The sequence below is a fragment of the Thunnus maccoyii genome, chromosome 10 (assembly GCF_910596095.1).
Source record: "Thunnus maccoyii chromosome 10, fThuMac1.1, whole genome shotgun sequence".
Classification (NCBI taxonomy): Eukaryota; Metazoa; Chordata; class Actinopteri; order Scombriformes; family Scombridae; genus Thunnus; species Thunnus maccoyii.
Window position 1 is genome coordinate 13,261,517 of NC_056542.1, and position 19,926 is coordinate 13,281,442.

Genomic DNA, 19,926 nt, shown 5'->3' on the forward strand with positions numbered 1-19,926 from the left:
GACTCACACCTGATAACCAAGTTTATAATGTTCTGCACATCCAAAATTCCACACTGAAGTACATTAAATGTGTGCTGCTTTATATTCATAACATTTCTTGCAGGCAAGAGGGTAGATTTGTACATCATTAAAAGCCTCGAAAGTGGGTGAAGTGCCCAGAGCAAGAAAAACAGCACTTCTTCACTAGATGTTGGAGGAAAAAACGATTTGTTAATGGCTCAACACCCCACCTCAGCATAACACCAACTCAATGTTTGTTTGCACTTCCTGGTGATGTGTGACTGAAAACAGATAGCATCCTGAGTTGCCAGCAGGAAGAGGAAAATGCAAGATGTCACTTTTACTTACATTTTATCTTTTGAGGCTGTCTCAGTTGTATCAGCCACAATTACACAACAAAATCTAAAAGACTCTTTTCCCAAACACACCATCATCTGGTTTACTACATGCATCTTCACTTCATTAGCATATTTCATAATAACTGTATCCTGATTTATGGCCGGATTAACCTGTTTGGATACCCTGGGGCAAAAAGGAGCTGCTTGGGTTCTTTAAACCCTCCTTTCCTCTTGCTCTCTGTGCACTGAGTACAGTTTTTTAATATACCAATAACCAATATATTATTAGTTCATAATTTATAAAATAAATTACTGTTATTATTCCATAAAGGGAATGAACCTCATTATTACATCAGCTGGCAAAGAGTCCAGAGGGCCAAAAACCATCACAGGAAGTCAACAACCAGCAATCAGGGGATTCATAGATGACCTTATTGATGGCGTCATGATAGAGTTTGACAACACTTGCAGACATCCTACAGCAGGAAAAGAGGAAGAGCCATCCAACCAAAACAAAACTACGGCTGAACACCATCACTTATATCAAAGAGGGGCAGAGGCCAGTCGAAGCCAAACAAAACTTTTGGCAATCAACCCAGGGGTGGGAGATGAGGGCTCCAGTTCCCAAAAACGGTACTGTCCACAACCCTGAGATCAGATGGGAGGAGGGCGGTGAGGAAGCGCCAGAGAGAAAGAAGACCAAGTACCAACAACTGGTCCAGGATAGTAAAAGGGTGGACGACATGGCTGTTTACAGTGGAGGTGGGATGTCGTGGATTCCCAGCTCAATTTGTATGGAATCTGCTGACAAAAATAGGAGTGAGGGGCCACAAGAGAAAAACAGCTGCCCGAAGACTGGGGGTAGCAGTGGAAAGAGCCTCTTGTTGGCTCTAGCACAAGAGGGAGGACACTAGCTGGAAGCCTGGAGGAGAGGGGCAGTGACTTGGCTACCACTGCCAACCGACAAACTGGAGAGTGTTGTGGATAAGGCTCTGTGAAGGTTGGATACCACCTGATCACCTCTCCTCCGGGCCTAGGCTACGTCCATTTAAAAGTGGTTGTAACATGGCATCTTTGGTGTAACACAAACCGACAAGGGAATTTCAGCTGATAATTACATCTGATAATATGAAACATTTTTACAATGGCTGCGGAATAGTGATGTCCCCCCAAACCCATTCTGAATGGAGATTGGTTCAAAATTAATAAAAACGTGATTAAAAGCTAGGAAAAAACACCTTGGATCTGAGAAACCAGGGATTGAGTAGTAGAACAGAAAAGAAACCAGTCAATCAGCATAATTGTTCTTTTCTTACATTTTTGCAATTCCAATAGTAAAATTATTGGTATCAGCCAAAACTAAGATAATTTATCTGTTAGTTATTGTCCCTGAAATTCCTTACAGATAGTGTTACTACCTGAGCCGTAAAATGCTGTGTGGTAATTTGACTAAGCACATTAATGTAGAAATGTGCAACATTTAAGTACAAAACTGAAATAATGAATCTCTTAAAATTATATTTTGACACAGGCACCCCGTTCAAGACAGGGCCCCAAGATCTCTTAACAAGTTTAGTCTAGTAGTATGAGAACAAAAGATTGACATACATTAAAGAGAATAAAGAAACGACCCGCCTTAAAGGTAAACTCTTCTCAAGTCTGGTAATAATGAGCTTAGTGGTGCATCTGTCCAAGCTAATTTTTGATTAAATTAGGACATGCCCGCAGCTTTTGGGGCCCCTGGAGCTCTGGGGCTGTGAGGCACTTGTTGGTAGTCCAGCCTTGTGTTGCACAGAACTTTAACACTTACATACTGTTTATGTCAAATTTGACCCATTATTACATTTGAGAGCAATAAAAACACCCTGAACACATTTCTTTTTGCCTGACATTTTAATACTTTTCCTAAAGTGACCCAAAATATACAAAATTGGAAATACTTGTTTATTTTTGGCCTGCTGAGACACATTTTTGTACATAGCGTTCTAGATTAAATTTAACCCAGACTTATTCAACAATTCAAAAATAACCATTCAGAAGTGTTCAAATTCAATACAATTCATTGAAATCGGGATGTCTGTTCTTGTTTTAGGTAACATGAGACCATAATATAAAGTGATTCTGAATATTTTTCCCCATAAATAGTGTAAAACATGAAGAATACACTCTCTCTGCTCTCTAAAAGCTTAATTAAGGAGTAATCAGCCATTTATTAACAACTGATAAGGTATTATGAATAGATTTGTGGTTCGGAAGTTTGGCATAGAGACTAATTATCATGGCATACTGTCTATGAATATGAACATTATGTAAGGTTTAACCAGCATATTGTTTATCATATTACTGATGCTCCTTTTCTCCAAATTAAAGGTCACAGCTTGTAATCATTTAACATGCTGTTTTAATGTCATTATGATTTGTATTCCCACTGTGATCATGTAAACATGACTTCAAGTATAATTCAATCATGAATGCGAGACAGAAACAGTTTCATCACTTTATTAATGAGTTTAATTATTTATACCAACAAACAAAAACTGTCTCTCTCCCTCCATCCCTCCCTCTTCATCATCATCACCATAATCATCTCCTTTATCCAACCGTTCTGTTCCCAACAGTGACATTTTACCCTCAGACAAGGGTGATAAAAGAGCAGGGTCACAGCAAATTAAAAGCTAAGTGTGACAGATCAGAAGATGAAAATAAACATTAAAATAGCACATTTAATCAGCTCTTCATTTGGGAAAAAAATCAGGAGTACAGAGAATAATGTCCATGGTTTGCGAGCACACACAAACACACATACATTCCCTGCAGCTGTGTTCAAGAAACTCACCAAGAATCTGAAGCATACACACTGAACTAACAGGTCGACCCTGTTACACTCACGCGACACGCAGTAAGCGGAAACAGGAGACGGTCAGACACAGGAGATGGTACATGTCAATGGAAGATTCATTTTTTCCCCCTTTCCTCCGGATACACACACACGCACGCACATACACACACACACACGCACACAGATCTGTGCTCCCTCCCAACATCACGACCCAGTAGATCCAGAGGCTTGTAACATTCCCTTCACATTGAAGTTAAATGGAAAACTGGAGTTCCACCTGTTGGCTAACATGTGCACCTGCATACACACAAGACCACTGATTGCAAACACACTCCAACGTCTGGATCAAAGTACAGTATCTTGGATGTGAAATCGTTTTGCATGTGACATTGCTGGACTAAAATTTGGAATTAAAACAAAAAAAACAAAACAAAAAAAAAATCGAATCCCTCAATTTTACCACCCTGGTGGAAAAGTTCCCCCCACCCCCCCAAAAAACACAATACAATAAATAAAACAGTTATGACGACATTTATGGGGGAAAAGGGAAAGTCATGAAGAGAGAAATGGAGGGAGAGAGAATAAAAATGAAACATTTTGTTCTGTTTTTCCCCTCCTGAACCAGGGACTGAAATGTATTTACAGACTGCGACTGAGGATAAACAGTCCCGACACTGCTGTGCCGGTCTACTAGAGAAAAAAAAAAAATTACAAGAACAACAATATAATAACAATAATAACAAAAATAACAAAATAAAATAAAAGGAACTTGATATTTACAGTTTAGCCGTGAAAAAAGAGGAGGGAAGAGGGAAGCAGAAGGCAGGGGTGAGGACAGAAAAGAATGGGAGGGGAGGCTCCAAAAGCTGTTGGGTTTCAGGGGTTTGAGCATCATTTCTGGTCAGATTATTACTAATAGTGGAAGTTATATAGTGTGGTCAACTTGGGCTCAACATGCACATCTGCGTGGTGGAAGAAAAGAGTCCATGCTGACAGCGGACTGTTAAGCTGCGTCAATCATTCAAGATCAGTTCCTACCACCGTTACAGGACAGGAAGAACATGATATGAGCGTCACAGGCAGGCTGTTTGGGAAGGAGGCGAAGAGGGTTTCGACAAATCACTCTCACAAACCAAACAAAATTCACTCGAGTCGATGCATGCACATGTTCTCCCGCACAATCAATAACTGTGTATACTAGCTTAAATGACAATGAAGATGCCAGGTGAGCGGTGAAAAGCGGCCAGTAGTCTCTGTACCCTCCGCACCTGATGTCATTCTTCAACATAATCATGCTGATATGAAACTCAACACCATAAAAGTGACATAATTAAGGAGGTGGCTATTCACCTTACAGTGCTAGGCAACTGTGTTTATGACATTTGAGACATTGAGACTTCAATATTAGATGCCAATGGAGCCCCACACCAACAGCTCCCTCTGTGTGAAGTTATGGACAGTACACATAACTCTCCCCCTTGCTTACCCTCGACTCCCTTTTGGGGATGTGCAATACTCACTTGAGAATTAACAGGAAACACTCGGTTTCCAGCTTAACCAATGAAAATATGAGCTTATACTGAAGAAATTGAATATGTGCACTCTGCTCATGTAAAGCTCCCTCTCATTTACATAAAAGGCAGTTCAGGAGCTAATATTCAATGTGGTGCCCTCCTTTGTAATAAAATTTAAAATCACCTCTCATCTAAAATGACAAGGACAAAAATCAGCCAATAGGTTCTTTCTGGTATCAAACCGGGATATTTTAAAAAACTCCTCACGTGTTCACCGCTGGGCAGGGTGAACAGACAATACTTGAGTAGAGTTCAGGGTAGAAAGTGACAGAAGAGCCACTAGTCTACACTGTGAATTGTACGATCCAACACTATGTCCAGTATAAGTGTGCCATTTTTGGCCCTCCTAAGGATGATTGTCAATATTAGTCAGGCCTTACATGAGGCCCTCATTCTCAACTCCAAAGTCAAACTGGACTCCTTTTCATGGCACCATGGCCACACATAAAATTAGCTAATGCAAATAAAATGAACATAAAAAAGGGATAAAAGTCAATTGCAGATTATAATACAGAAAACCCCTCTCCTCATCCCCCAAACATCCTACCCAACCAATGTAAAGTTCCTTTATTTTAACAGACCAGACAAGAACCACACTGAGCTTAGATATGCAGCTTATATTAAGCCCAAGCATGGATACTTGAATGTCCATTGAACAACCCACGCCTTCCTGAAGTTAGCAGCCACAGAAATTGCTTTCTATTGGAAAATGGTTAACATTCAGGGAAAATAGCGATGCTGAGTGTTTATGTGGGTGTGTATAGTTTTTTTTTTTTTTCTATTTTAAAAATTGGAGCCAAGAGGAAGGTTGAGAGGGAGAAGAGAGGAGGACAGAAAAGGAAAATGGGGGAGAGAAAAAGAAAGGATGACAGAGGGATGGATGCTCAGGTGCTGTTGTTGATGGATCCAGGTGCTGAGCTGGGCTGGGCGGTACTGTCTGACACACTGCCCTCTGCAGGGGGAGAGAGGGAGCACACGCGTCACCAACACGAAACACAGAATTTAGTCACATTTTTGGTAAACTGTCCAGCGTTAATACTAAACCTTTTGTTACCTATGAATGCGATTATAATGTGTCTCTAGAATGTCTTTTAGGTGATATTCATAACAGTGTGAAAAGTAGTTTTCTGATTACTTGTCATTATTTTGTATAGTCACTAGGTCTCTGAGGACAAACAGCTTAATAAAAATGCCAATGAATAAATAAATGAGTAAATAAAAGCTGTCCTCAATATGGTCTATACATGAAAACTACAGCATCAAAAAGAGTATAAATTTTATACATACCATGTGAGGCAGGCGATGTCTGTGCACGAGCGTGAGGAGGAATGAGTGTGGAGTTCAACTGGGGCTGGATTGACAGCTCTGAGAAAGTAGAAAAGGCAAACAAATGTTTAATTATAAATAAGATGGTATATGGCAACCTACAGCAAACATTTAAGTGAAGGTCATCAGAGGTCATAAGCAAAAAAAAATAGATAGTGGAGAGAAAAAAAAAAGAACAACAGGAAGGTAAACTGACCAACGGGACTGAAGTTAAAGAGGAGCGGCAGTTCTCGTCCGCTGGGCAGGCGGGTGTTGGGCTGGCGCAGCTCGTCGAAGAAGGCGTGTGCACATGCCTCCAGGGGGGACAGCCTGGTCACCGGCGTGTATTCCAGCAGTCGAGAGCAGAGAGCGATGGCCTCTGGTGGGGTACGAGGCTTAAACACCTGATGAAAGAAAGATATTCAGCGCTGTATTAATGTATTCTGGAGAAAGAATCAGTCCCACCAGGAATTTGGGGTTTATGTAAATCCATACTGACTGTGAGACTGTGTGCGAATATCATGAATCAATATCATGAATACATACTGTGCACATTTTGCCTGGAGAGCTGCCAGGGCACCAGTTTTTTCTTGTATGGAAATGCATTTTAAGTTCAACCAATGATTTAATGATTTCAATGAATTTTATTAAATGTAAAGAAGGAAACATTTTTAAATGGTGATCTTTGAATTTTTTGAATAAATACAGGTCAAATTTAACCGACAACACTATGTACAAGAATGTGTATCAGCTACCAAAAATAAATAAATAAATAAATATTTCCATTTTTGTATATTCTGGGTCACTTTAGGAAAAGTCAAAAGATTTCAGGCAAAAAGAAATGTCTTTAGGATGTTTTTACTGCTCTCAGATGTAAAAATGGGTGATATCCTGCATTTAAAAAGGGACAATGAATTCCTTGAATCCTTTAAAAGATTTTTAAGAAGTAAGGACTTAATAAAACATCAATCCAATAGTATTTTTCCAATTCCAAAAAGAGCAAAAAAATACAATTTCAGAGAGAGATAAATCCTAAAATCTCACACTGATGAATGTATAATTAATATCAAGCACCAATAGTGGGAACATACCTTTGTCCAAGGGTGTGCTTTGATCTGTGGAAATTTGAACTCTGTGTAGTTAGGGTTCATCTCTCGGATCTGCTCCCTTGTTGGTGTCCCCAGAACCTGACAAATACAAGAGAAAAGTTAACATTCATTAATATTAATCACAGGTATGGATATGCACTGCATACCTGGAGGGATTGTCAGTGTGGATCATAACACACATATTACATACAGTTTCTTGATATCCAACACTGTAGTGACAACAATATTGCAGTCAAGCTCAACCAAAAGTAGTTTCAATTCCTTAAATTAAACCATGTCTCACTTGCTGAAACTCTCTTAATCTACCGTTTTTATTTTTTTTATCATCTCGTTTTTTTCCCGTTTGTGGCTCCCTTACTGTACCTTGATGATCTCTACTAGCTGGTCCACACCACTGTCCCCGGGGAAGATGGGCTGGCCTAGCAGCAGCTCAGCCAGCACACAGCCAGCTGACCAGATGTCAATGTTGGACGTGTAGTCGGTGGCACCAAAGATGAGCTCTGGGGCACGATAGTACCGTGAGCAGATATAGGACACATTCGGCTCTCCCCGAACTAGCTGCTTTGCACTAGAAGGCAGTAAGAAGGGAGATGAAGCAGAAAAACAGACAGTTCAGGAGGAGAGTGCCAGTCAACTTTTCATTTCTCAGTGTATTTGTTCTCACAAAACCACAGCATGTAAGCAACCAAGACAGGAAGGTAAGAAGACGTATGACAGATACACACAGTGAAAAATCAAGACTGAGAAAGAGATGCATACACAAACAGACAGCCAACTGAACATGCACGCTGAAACACAGACAGTCACCACGATGGAAAGAATGATGGTGACAAACAAACATGTCCAGAGGCAGCGTCTGGTACTGACCTGCCAAAGTCACAGAGTTTGAGGATGGCTGTCTCTGGGTCCACCAGGAGGTTCTGGGGCTTGATGTCTCTGTGACACACGCCCTGGGAATGGATATAAGCCAGACTGCGGAACAGCTGGTACATGTACACCTGAGGGGGGAACAAAGAGGGTTGGCATAAAGCTCACAAGTGTTTAACAACTTAGGATCGTACTGATATTTAAGAAGAAAAGAAAATGAGTGTTTGAATACACCCAAGTTCCCTATTGTCACTTTAAATCATGTCTGCCCAATTAATTGCACTGAGTAAATTCAGACATTATAATGTGTAACCAGAAAGTTACACTTCACTGCTGCTTTTACTGGTAGTCTTATGTGACCTTATCTGACCCAAATTAAAGTCTACTGAGTCAACTAAGGCCACAGCTCCACAACAGGGACACCTCCAAGGGATTACATGATAAACCTGAGGGGTTGCAAGATAATTAACGATACAAGAAAGAAGAAAAATATTGTCCTGCTACATTAATCTATGTTAATTTTTAGGATACAAGGACGTTTATTGTCATATCTCACCACAGTTACATTTATACTTTTTAGTTCACGTATGACATGGGGCTTTGGTGAGAAAGTTGCTTACGAAAGGACGATTTAAACTTTAGACGACTTAAAAATGTAAGGTTTAAATTAAGACTTTTCTCTAATCTTTGCTCAGTTCTCGTGAAAATTCTTGAAAAAACAATCCTTCTTGTGTCTACAGAAACCACAAGGTCTAGTTAAACTTAGCTAGGTAACTGTACCACAAATATTATCAAATGGTAATACAATTTATTTTCCAAAGGCATGTATGGATGTGTCAGTCACTCTGACATGTGCCCTAATTTTGTGTTTTTGCATGCACTGTGGTGAATGTTGGAAGAAGCAGCTGGGTAGTGTCTGATGCAGCCTGCAGTAGCATGTTTCTAAAACAAAACAACAAAAGGGGGTAAAGATTCTCCCTTAAGATGTGTTAACATCCACATCCAAACCCCATTTAATATTTGTCTATGCATCCTAAGTCAATGATGTCACCCTAGAGTGAAACAAAAATGCTCAAAAAGTTAAGTCTGCAACCATTTAATGTGTCTGTGGAATGTAGACGGTAAGCATCTTAATAGGAAAAATCACTGTCATCATCACCATTATCATCATTATTACCCACATGATGCAGTGACAGCAGGCTGGCCACAGATTACAAAATGATTACAGACAAGATGACTGAGGGATGAGAGATGATGCTTAAAAAAGGGGGCAGAGAGAGAGAGAGGGAGAGAGAGAGAGAGAGAGGAGGAGAGAGGCAGCGAAGAGAGGCATGGTAAAAACATAGGACCCAGGGGACAGAGAGGGAGATAGAGGACTCCAGACGTGCTGTGATGGAACTGTGTCGCTGGAGGAAGGAGGGATGACAGAGGAGAGAAAGAGTGAGAAAGAGAGAGAGATCAGTATGCATCTCAAAGCCACAGGGGAGCGGCAGGCTGAGGTGGGGAAATGGGCCATGAGACAGCTATAATGTCCTCTCTGCTGCTACAGTCACAGTAAACACACAAACACACTCTCTAAAATGAGCACCCTTTTAAACAGGAACCAAGTGTATTGCAAACAGATTAATTCCCCTGAGACCATCTTTCCCCATTCTGCTTTCATAATCCTTTAACAGTGAGCTGTCTGTGGAAAACAAACAGGAAAATACTTAGTTGTTCATTACATCACAGGCAATTACTGAACAAAACTTTCCTTTCAGTTTCCGCTGAATTTCTTTGAAAATTGGTACACAGTAACTGATAAAACTTAATTCAAAGGACTAGGATGAGAGATAATCTAAATATATCCTATTTTGCATGTGAACTGGTGAATGACCAGGTATGAAAGCCAATATTAGATAGATATCAGATCTGTGCCACAATTTTTCAACTTCTAAAGCAGCAGAGTATACTGCTGGGGGGGGGGTATGGCGTGTGCATGTCCATATTCAACGAAGCATCTCTCTCGCTCTTGTTTTTGTATAATGGCCTGCTCAAGCGGCCCACAGAGCAACTGGTGCTCCCGATGGCCGCACAACACTCTCTCCAGCAATTAACGTTGCCATGACAACAATGTCAACGATAGGGAAATAAGCCACATTAAAACCACATTCATCTGGGGACAGAATCACTGTGAATGATCTCCAGTTACACTGTATTTTCAATGTCACTTACAATTTATTGATAAATAGAAAATTTATTTCAAAATAGTAAACGTTACACTTCATAATGTATTCATAACACGATGTACAAGCTGGGTCCGGATTGACTTGCTGTTCAGTCTGGATGTGGACTTAAGTCCGGACTTTGAGAAGTCCTGGTATGCTGTATTTGTTTTTCGTCTTTGTGTGTTTCCTACTGGCGGACCAGATGTCAGAGCTTCACAGTAACTAATTAATGCAGCATAATAAGTTACAGCTAAATGCATATCAGATGCATTAATCCCAGATCTCTGCCAAAAAGCACTCGTTTGCTTGCTGGGCCAAGAGCTGTCTACTACCGACAGGAATGAAAACATCACCTCTGCTAGCTTTGTTAACTGAAAAAAATAAATACAAGTTTGTCTGTTGTCGTATATTTGCTGCTAAGGTTACATCAGAATTTTTAGCTTAGTATAAATACATAAATTGAGTATTTCATTGCTGAATAACTGACTGAAATGAACATTTTAACACCGGTAGAGGTATGGTGAAGCAGTGACAGGGGAAAATGCCCTTGAGCACACGCACAGTTTTTGTGTTGGTGTGTCTGTGTATGCATGCATCTACCAACCTTAACATAGATGATGGGGATGGTGGTCTTGGCCTTGTTGAAGTGCCGAGCCACCCTGTACACTGTCTCAGGGACGTAGTCCAGCACCAGATTCAAATAAACCTCATCTTTCTGGAAAGGAGGAACAAAAGGGAAAGGGGACAGTATAGTTAGGGGTGGAAAGTCTAAACCTGTCAAAATCAGAAGTTATAAGAAGATAACTTACAAAACAAACCAACATTATAAAATATGTTGGACTGTGGGTGAGTAAACAAAAAATAATTATTGTAGCTGTATGCAGTGATGAGCCAGTCTATGTGACGGAAGATAGCTTTTAGAATGACAAGAGAGAAATGAAACACTTATGCGTTGCACTTATTATCTCAAATTACTATCTGCTGCAAACAATGATTAAATAAACAAGTTGTACAATACAGTTGATACAGCTCATTGACACTGCCTTCACACTTAAGAAGTAATAACACACATCTGTCATTATGAGAGTAAACACAACTGATTAGCTTGCCATAGTAAATATTGCTGAAGTACACTGAGTGTAAACACAGAGTGTAATCACTGTCTGACTCAATACAGGGGAGGATATTCAAGCTCAATGACTCCAATTTTCATATTCTTAATTAATTATCTATAAAATCTTTCATTAAGTTAGAATACTACACAGTGACTATCTCTATTCAATGTCTGTGTGCCAAATTTGGTGAGGAAATATTTTAAAAATGGCACCGAAAGCAGTATGTGCCCTTGCACACACATATAAAGATGCATCTTGATCTGAGGAATCCAGGGAGTAATGATTTGTTTCTAGGACGTACAGCTCAGAAGGGATCAAAGAGTAAACTCACTTGTCACTGTGTCACAATGTCAACAGTCCTAGATTTTGTTCCTCGAGTTGAGAGCGAGATTTTCAACCCATCTGCCATGTTTGGCTGATATAGCTCGTGTTTTCTCAGATGCAGACAATTTTAGACCAAAAGCAGAACCACATCAATAATCTGAGAAAGTCAGCGAAAGTGCTTGGACCCCAAAACCCTATGTAAAGAGTGTGAGTCAAGCTATAATAGAGACCAAGGTCTTCTTTTCTAAAACTTGCCTATGAATCACCCTAGATGCATGCACAATTAAATTGCTGGGTGTGGAGGCAGAGTGCTCCATCCAGAAACTTGATTCCTAGGGCATAATAAAGTCGTGTTCGTGGATACACACCTTCTCACCACTGGAGTAGAAGAAGTAACGTAGCCTCACAATGTTGCAGTGGTCCAGTTTCCTCATAATTTGCAGCTCCCTATTCTACAATGAAGAACGCACATCAGGAAAAAGGGAAAGGGACATAAAGGAAAGGAAAGGCAGAGGGTGAATTGTGGATAAAAACAGCGTTCATAATTTAATTAAGGACAATTACTGAAGAACATCAAAATCCTCACAGTGAAAGAGCGATGCTTATAAAAAAATATGACTAGCTTTTCTGTAGATGCACAGTGGTATTTCGTTGTAATGTAATTACCTGACTGTCTACACATACCTTAAACCTCTTGTCTTGGAGAACTTTCTTAATTGCCACCATCTCCTGGCTGTCAATGAGGCGAGCCTGGTAGACCACTCCAAAGGAGCCATTTCCTATAACCTTTATGTCTGTGTAGGACACTTCCTGAGGGCGATCGGGGCCCTGGCCGGGTGTGGCTACCACTGTCGTCACTTTGCCGCTGTCTCCTGTGGATAAGAGCAGAAATACACCTTGTCTTAGAGATCCTGAAATGATCAGAATTGTCCCTGTCGAGAAGTGCGCTGTGCCTCCATGCTAAAATTAAACATCAACCATTTGAATAAATGAAACATACTGTAATTAAAATCATCAATGCAAAAAAAAAAAATCAACATGGATAAAGATCTTTAGACACGTGAGAAATACAGTGACATAACCGCCTGCAGTTTAGCCTATTCCAATGTCCCTGAGGAAAGAGAGGCTAAACATCAACAAGCACTCCCTCCTTCTCTAAATGGTTGTGACCTATGTGGTGGCTCCCCAGACACACTCCACTGGCTGGTAATGAGCTCCTGATACTTCCCATAACACTTTCCCCTGCTCTCCTGAGTGAAACTATTAAAAAAAAAAAAAAACACAACTTTAATACAGGAGAGTAGTGTGTGATGGGTCTACTGAAGCCGCATTTTGTCACAGGTTAATTCCTTCTCATCATAATTCAGAGGGACTCAGGTCTGCAACAGTATGCTGTACACATCATTGCTAAAACACAGAACTACATAATGCAAATAAATACCAAATAAATAACCAAATAAAATTAGTTTCAGTTCTCCCTGCAGCCAGCTTCTTCACTTTACTCACCCACTTGCTTACTCTCTCTTTCTTGCTGTACGCCTATGGCTGTTTTTCGGAGACATCGGTTAAATGTTGTTAAAACGTCAGTAACATTAAATTCCCATTACAAATAGGAGTGCCTGGAGCAGGGCAGTGCAGCCCAAGTTTAACCCAGTTCAGGACGAGAATCACAAAGCCAGGTCAACACATTCAAGTTGCAGGTTTAACCTGTGTATATGTCTGGATAAAAAGGTATTACAGACTCGATCACAGTCCCAGCTCAGCATCTCTGCAGGTTGACTCACCTCCCCGTTCAAATAATGGACATATGCAGTACATTTACCCGCAAGGATGAGTTGATGTAATCTCTGACCACATTATGTAAAGCTAAAGGGACAAGTGAGAACTCTAGCACTGTATACGTAAGGGTCTTATAGGCAGGGAGGAGTACAAGGTGTGTGTTTTAAACTAGTCAAACAATGTCACTGTCAGGCTAATATTTGACCTTGTAGAAAAAATGAGATGCTCAAGATCTAACAGTAACTGACAGCTCTCGTTAGGGTCAAGTAGCAGCCCAGTGTTTTACGCCTGTGCACGTGTTTGGGTCAAAAATGATCTGACAAATCGGCACCAGAAGCAATGACACTGGGAGGGGAAGAACAGCAGAGAAGAGGCCCATTGCCAAAAGGCTTGTCAGAGCCTGTGATAAAATTGCGTGGACAGTAGCACACCCAGAAGTGCTACCATTTCCTGGGCTTGCTCAATTCGCCTGTCTCAACAGGACCCCTCCTGATCTCTAGTAGGTCTCAGAGTCTCAAAATGGAGTCAGACAATGAAGCATTTTGGCCTTTCCTACAAGCTGACAAAAACCAAAGACACCGATGTGGCTTTATCACCTGATATTTCTGTCTATATGAATACATCTGCTTTAACATAAAAATGTTAAATTATTTCATAAATTTCACATTAGATTATCATCTTTACTTTCTTCTCGATAACAATTGACAACCCTATAGTTTTATATTTTTGCAATTTTCCACCCAAAACTTTTTCAAGGTTAGCAGCAAACAGCAGCCGACAGCATATCCACATGATTGGTCTAGATTTGATCTCTACCCTCAGGTCAGCAGGAAATATTTAGCTTTGAGATCAGTCACTATGCGGTTCCTGCGCATTCCTGTATTCCAGCTCCACAATACACTGTTCCCTCTGTGTTTCCTTTTAGCATCACTTTCACACTCTTTTTAAACAACTGAAGTCAGAGGGGAGGGCATTAAATATGGAGCAGCTGTGGCATGATAGTCCCTTGAATAATGAATGCAAAGATGAGCACTGTGCCCAGCTGTCAGTAAATAGCTTTGGTTTCTGATACGTCAACACAAGCCTGATGAGTAAGAGAAAAAGGATGAGCAGAGTGACTTCATCACACCCACACTTATAAGCAATTATCTTAGAGCTCATCTGTAAGTATAACTAGTATTTTATCATTTGTGGCCTACAGGAATTTTAACAGTACCTTGCCTGATATTGTGTGGTGATGTTACATTAGGCGTGGCACGGATAAATCACTCCAAAGAAAATGGTAACTTTTAATCCGTGCAGCTACACGTTTCCACTCCTCCACAATAGAAGATGCTTCAATTAACCAGAAGCCTTAGAGTCAGAAAATACACTTGTACATTACAAATGAGTATCAATATTCCTTAAATTTACTGACCAGAAAACAGATCACAAGAAGAGATTTAAGCCAACAAATTATTTGCACTTCATCACAGCCGACGTGCAGTTTATGTTGCTGTTTCTTGCCACACTGACTCAAGATGGCGCTCTTGACCAGCAGTCCATCGATCACACTTTATCGATTCCGATACCTCAACTCTGGGTATCTGTCAATGCCAGGGTACTGATCCAATACCAGTGCTCTCTTTCTCTCCCCAAATTTGAAATCTATATATCTCACTGCATACTCATTCATGCTTACTCATTCATTAAAAGGTAACATGAGGCCAGACATTGCTGTAATTGCTGTGGCACTAAATACTGAGTTGGAGGCCTGCTGTCACTATATGAATGTAACAGATAGCAGAAACACTGAAATCATGATGACATTGATGAATAAAATGTATTTAATGTGGATCGGTCACATCACAGCGATACCTGTTCCACTTAATTAGGTCTGTGTCGCTGGATCGTATCAGTCCCTTCATCCCTTCTCTTGACCATTTACTATGCCACGAATTAAATGTGTATATGTAGGTCCAGGATTTGAGGATAAGAAGGAAGCAACTGGGATTTTTAAGGGTGTAAAAGGATGTAAGGACATGTAATAACCAACTGGTTCCAGTAAAACAGTTTAAAGTCCCCCTCCACTCAAAAATGTGTTTTGCTTAGAACTACCTCACTTGAATGTTTGACCAGAATGATACTAGAAGGTGTTTCCTCTGCGCTCTTAAATCTGAGTTTAAGAAGTGCACCTACGAGCATGATTTGTGACATCAGAAATAGTTTGTAAGCCAATCGTGGTGCAGTATGCAACGTACACAAGTGTGATGTGGAAACATAAAGATCTGGTATTATGGCCTTTTTTCTCATTTCTCTAAATCCATCTTTCATAACAGAATTTGTAGCTGCTGAACAACCAACAACAGCACGCTTACAGTGTCTCGTCATCTGCCTGAAATGCAAACTCCGACTACAGAAGTCGCATGCGCACTCAACATAGCGCTGGGTGGCAGTGGGTTTAAGCTAAAGCCTCCTAGCATATTTGATTTGACTTTCCAGTGTGATGTACTAACAGGTTACACCTCAACACTGCTAGCACTTGAGCCACAAATTCAAAATTTCAAATAACTTCAAAAGGCCGAGGAGATAGAATTGAGTAATTTGACAGCACAGCAGGGCCCCCATCATCACCCTAATCCATTCCAAAGCTCATTTCTCTTGTTTTCCACAATACCAGCCCTTTAAAGCCTCTACTGCACATACACTGAGAGAGGATTTTTCAGGCAAATTGGAGACATCTTGTGTCCAGCAGTTAAGCTTTTAAAATGAAAAATATTTGTATATTCATAGATTCAGGATTTTTTTAAATGAGGGAGAAGTAGTAGATGTAATTTTAAGAATTGGGTTATTGAAGTTTTGTGGAAAAAACATATCAGACAATCATTATTATTCAAATCAGAGTATTTCTGTATGTTTTAAAACATGTCTGGAGGGGATCTTTAATACTTCTGAAACGGTTAACTACTAGTAGAGGGATATATATTAATATTTTGGAATAAGTAGGCCAACTTAACTCATTTACCCATGACACTTGAAAGTGTCATGGGTAACAGATACAAGGCAAATCCAGGGACTTAAGGATGGTCTCTAGTGTATGAACACTGTAAAAATTAGAGCAGGGATTAATAGGGCTAAGTATTAAACTGAGTATTGAAAACTGTCAATAATGAAAGCTGGTGTTGACTGCTTGCTCAGACTCATGCTCTATTATTATTTGATCAGACTGTTCTTATGAGCCACATTTAAAATATGATAAGTTTACTTTTTTTTGTTAAGTGACAAAATATTTATATTCCTCAAAATATAAAAAATGGCATATACCATAAAAAGATACTGAAAAACACATTGTCTTGCTATCACTATGAAGACTCATATTATGTTGCCACTAGTATCAAAAAATTTCAAGTGATACCCAGATCTATTATCATCATTCCTATTGGCTTTGATCAGCCAAAATGGCTACTGATTTTCTTTTTTCTCCTCTTTCAGTCAGCAAACATCACAATTTAGCATCACAGCCAAAAATTAGTAAATAGTGGGACAAATAGGCAAGTCAATCGGAGCCCCAGCTGGTTGTGTTTCATTATAGCTGAGCACACGATTTAGTTCTGTTAACAGGTAAATGAATGAGTATAAAAATAGTGATTTGATTGTGGCTTGTTAATGTTACCTGCAGGCATTGAATAAATCACTGTTACCTGCTGCCAAGTTGTCTGATCAACTAGAATTACAGGCATTGGGTTTTTGGGCTGTTGGTAAAAAAAACAGGCTATTTGACCACCACATTGGACTTAAGAAAATTGTGATGGGCATTTTTTTGACACGTCATAGTCCAAATGATTAACCAAGAGAATAATTAACAGATTGTCTGATAATGAAAGTGATAGTTTCAGCCCTGACGGCAATAGAAAGCATTCTTTACATTACTGCTACACAGCAACCTACCACAGGCAAACATCATCCTTTTGGAAAAGCTTAGTTTTCCTCACGCACATTAAAAAAATGAGACTGGCGTTCCCAGATTTATCCACTTCAGAGAGCTTAGTTTAATAAATAACCAGATTTAAAATAACAAGGTTAGTTTGGACTAAAGGGCAAAAGGTAGTGATGGAGAGATGTTTTCAGATTTAGCCAGCTTAGTGTCGATGCAGTCTAAAATAGCACTTTTGTTTGCGTTTAAGCAGGATCCTGGTGGCTCAGACACAAGAGCAAAGCTTTCAGAGACTGAAGCAGATCCTGATGGACAAAACTGAGACATTCTGGAAACTGAGCAAGGGAAAAGAGTCATCTTGCATTCAAAAGCAATGGATTCACCTGATGAAGATCTGCTGATTGGCCACATATACTAACATCAGCTAACACTTACTACACTGCAGCTTGAGTCAACTTTGCCTTTAACTTGTATACTTTGTTAATTCTCTTACCTGTTCTAATTATCAATGAAATTTATTATTTTCTGTCAGCCCCAAAAACAGTTTCTCTTTCCTATTTTGAGTATGCTATTTGAAAAGTGCTGCAATGCTAGTTTCCAACCAGTCTGTACCAAATCCATCCTTCTGCACACCTCTGTCTAACCCTATAGATCTCAAGTCAACTGCCACCACTGCATGGCTACATGACCCCTGACCCATTCTGCAAGTTCTTATCATCACACCAACATAAACTGGAGGGATTTTGCTGGGGGCAAACCAGAACTTCCAGTGCAAGTGTCAAAATGGTAAAGGGAATGAGAAATGTTCAACCAATCAGCGTAAAAGTAGACAGCCTACAAACATGGGATAATGCCTTTCTTGAAGGTGTATAGAAATGTTATTTAATGCAGAATTTGTCTTACACCTGAGGGATGCCGGCAAACATCCCAAATACATGTTTGCCCAACGGTTTCCACAAGACTATGGTGGCATATTCTCACTTTACTGGAAGTTATTTCAAAGATGACCTGGGATGGATTGATGTACTTGATCAGCTGCCCTAAACCTATGCTTGAATGCAGACAAATATAAATGTAGTGTATGCATCAACAAGAGAAGATAATATAAGGTCAACATTTGTTGGTTGACGAGCAGACGTGAAAGCTATTTAGATCTCAGTGATTTGGTTTAACGTTATTTCTATTGCAAATCATTTCACTTTCTTTGAGCTACCACGCAGCGTGAACCGTCGTTAGCCTTATCTGGCAAAAAAAAAAACTATCTGCAAGATCAGACTGGACGGGGGACGACGCCTAAAAACTTAAGACCAGATCATTTTCAACCTACTCTTTCCAAACGTTAGCAAGCTAGCTAGCTTCCACATCTGATATTAATGACGAATATATCAAACCGTCGGCTAACGCTAACTCTGTAACTCACTTAGGTCACTATGCCACAATAAGGGTTAGATATTGTTGCCTAAAATGGCATAACGTTATTTTCCGTCGAGATGTCAACGGCTTGGATCCAAGCTTGCAGCTAACGATAATGTTAGCTGTGCGATAAAAGCCCTTGATCGCAGAGGTTCCTTAATGAAAAACACAGCTAACGTTAGCTGGCCAGCTAACAGCTTGCTGGCTAAGGTTAGCTCCGCGACAATGATCGACATTAGTTAAATAAATGCGGAGACATTACTTAAAAAATAACGTACAACCCAAAACTTTGTAATACCTTGTCAATTGGGTGTATGATAAGAATATAAAATAATACTTACGAGGCAGTTTCAAATTCCCAAAGCTCGTCGAGCTGCTTCCACTGGCTTGTGAAGCCCCAGTTTTTCCTGTCGAGCTTCCGCCGGCTGCTGCTGATCCGGCACCGGCTGCAGCGGCTCCGGGAGCTCCGGGAGGCTCAGCGAATGAGCTGGTCCTGGGCCGCCCGCTGCCGCTCATATTTGTGAGAACTAAAGCCGGGGCAAGGGTGAACGTTGTTAACAGCCAGACAGGTACAGGCTTAAGCTATATATGTATGTATTGTAATTTCCGTTATAAATTAAAAACTACACTTACAGCGTTCTGTACAGGTTGCCCGTCTCCCCCTTTCTTCCTCTGTAGAACGGTGATGGTGGGGGGACTGGGGAGGTTGACGCACGACGACGTAAAGCTCACAAGGGTTCATGGGAAACGTAGTTTTTTTTGTTTGTTTGTTTTGTTTTTTTAGCAACTACGAGTCCAGGTACAGCACCAGCAACAATGTGACAGATCATGTATAGACGAAAAGACACAATTATAGTCTTTTAAGTTGGGTTATGTTATATATAAAGTAACGTGTCATTTTTTTTCTTGCCATTCAATATTTATTCCTCACTTCTTTGCACTATTTGTATTCTGTTTGCAGTTCACAGAGATGGTTTCACCTGTTTATAATAATAATAATAATAATAATAATAATAATAATAATAATAATAATAATAATATATTTAATTTGTACCGCACTTTCCATTCATAATGAAACTCTAGTGGTATAATATTAATAACAATATTAATAACATTGAACACACAACATAAAGAAAATAATAA

At 40.0% G+C, this 19,926-nt stretch overlaps 1 protein-coding gene across 1 annotated transcript; it reads right to left on the minus strand.

The window, feature by feature from the left end:
• Positions 1-2,821: 2,821 nt before the first annotated feature.
• gsk3ab (glycogen synthase kinase 3 alpha b) lies at positions 2,822-19,659 on the minus strand. The gene is made up of 11 exons (XM_042424322.1): positions 19,417-19,659; positions 19,125-19,310; positions 12,363-12,550; positions 12,047-12,130; positions 10,844-10,954; positions 8,033-8,163; positions 7,529-7,733; positions 7,148-7,243; positions 6,274-6,460; positions 6,039-6,116; positions 2,822-5,703 (listed from the first exon to the last, which is right to left on the minus strand). The coding sequence occupies exons 1-11, from the start codon at positions 19,523-19,525 to the stop codon at positions 5,636-5,638; spliced, it is 1,443 nt and encodes a 480-aa protein (XP_042280256.1). The 5' UTR covers positions 19,526-19,659; the 3' UTR covers positions 2,822-5,635.
• Positions 19,660-19,926: the final 267 nt, after the last annotated feature.

Excerpts from the sequence above, each read along its gene's own strand:
- gsk3ab (XM_042424322.1), bottom strand. The coding sequence starts at position 19,525 with ATGAACCCTTGTGAGCTTTACGTCGTCGTGCGTCAACCTCCCCAGTCC. Across the intron at positions 12,551-19,124 it reads TGGGAATTTGAAACTGCCTC|GAGACAGCGGCAAAGTGACG; the intron begins GTAAGTATTATT and ends TCTTATCCACAG. Across the intron at positions 5,704-6,038 it reads GACATCGCCTGCCTCACATG|AGGGCAGTGTGTCAGACAGT; the intron begins GTATGTATAAAA and ends CTCCCCCTGCAG.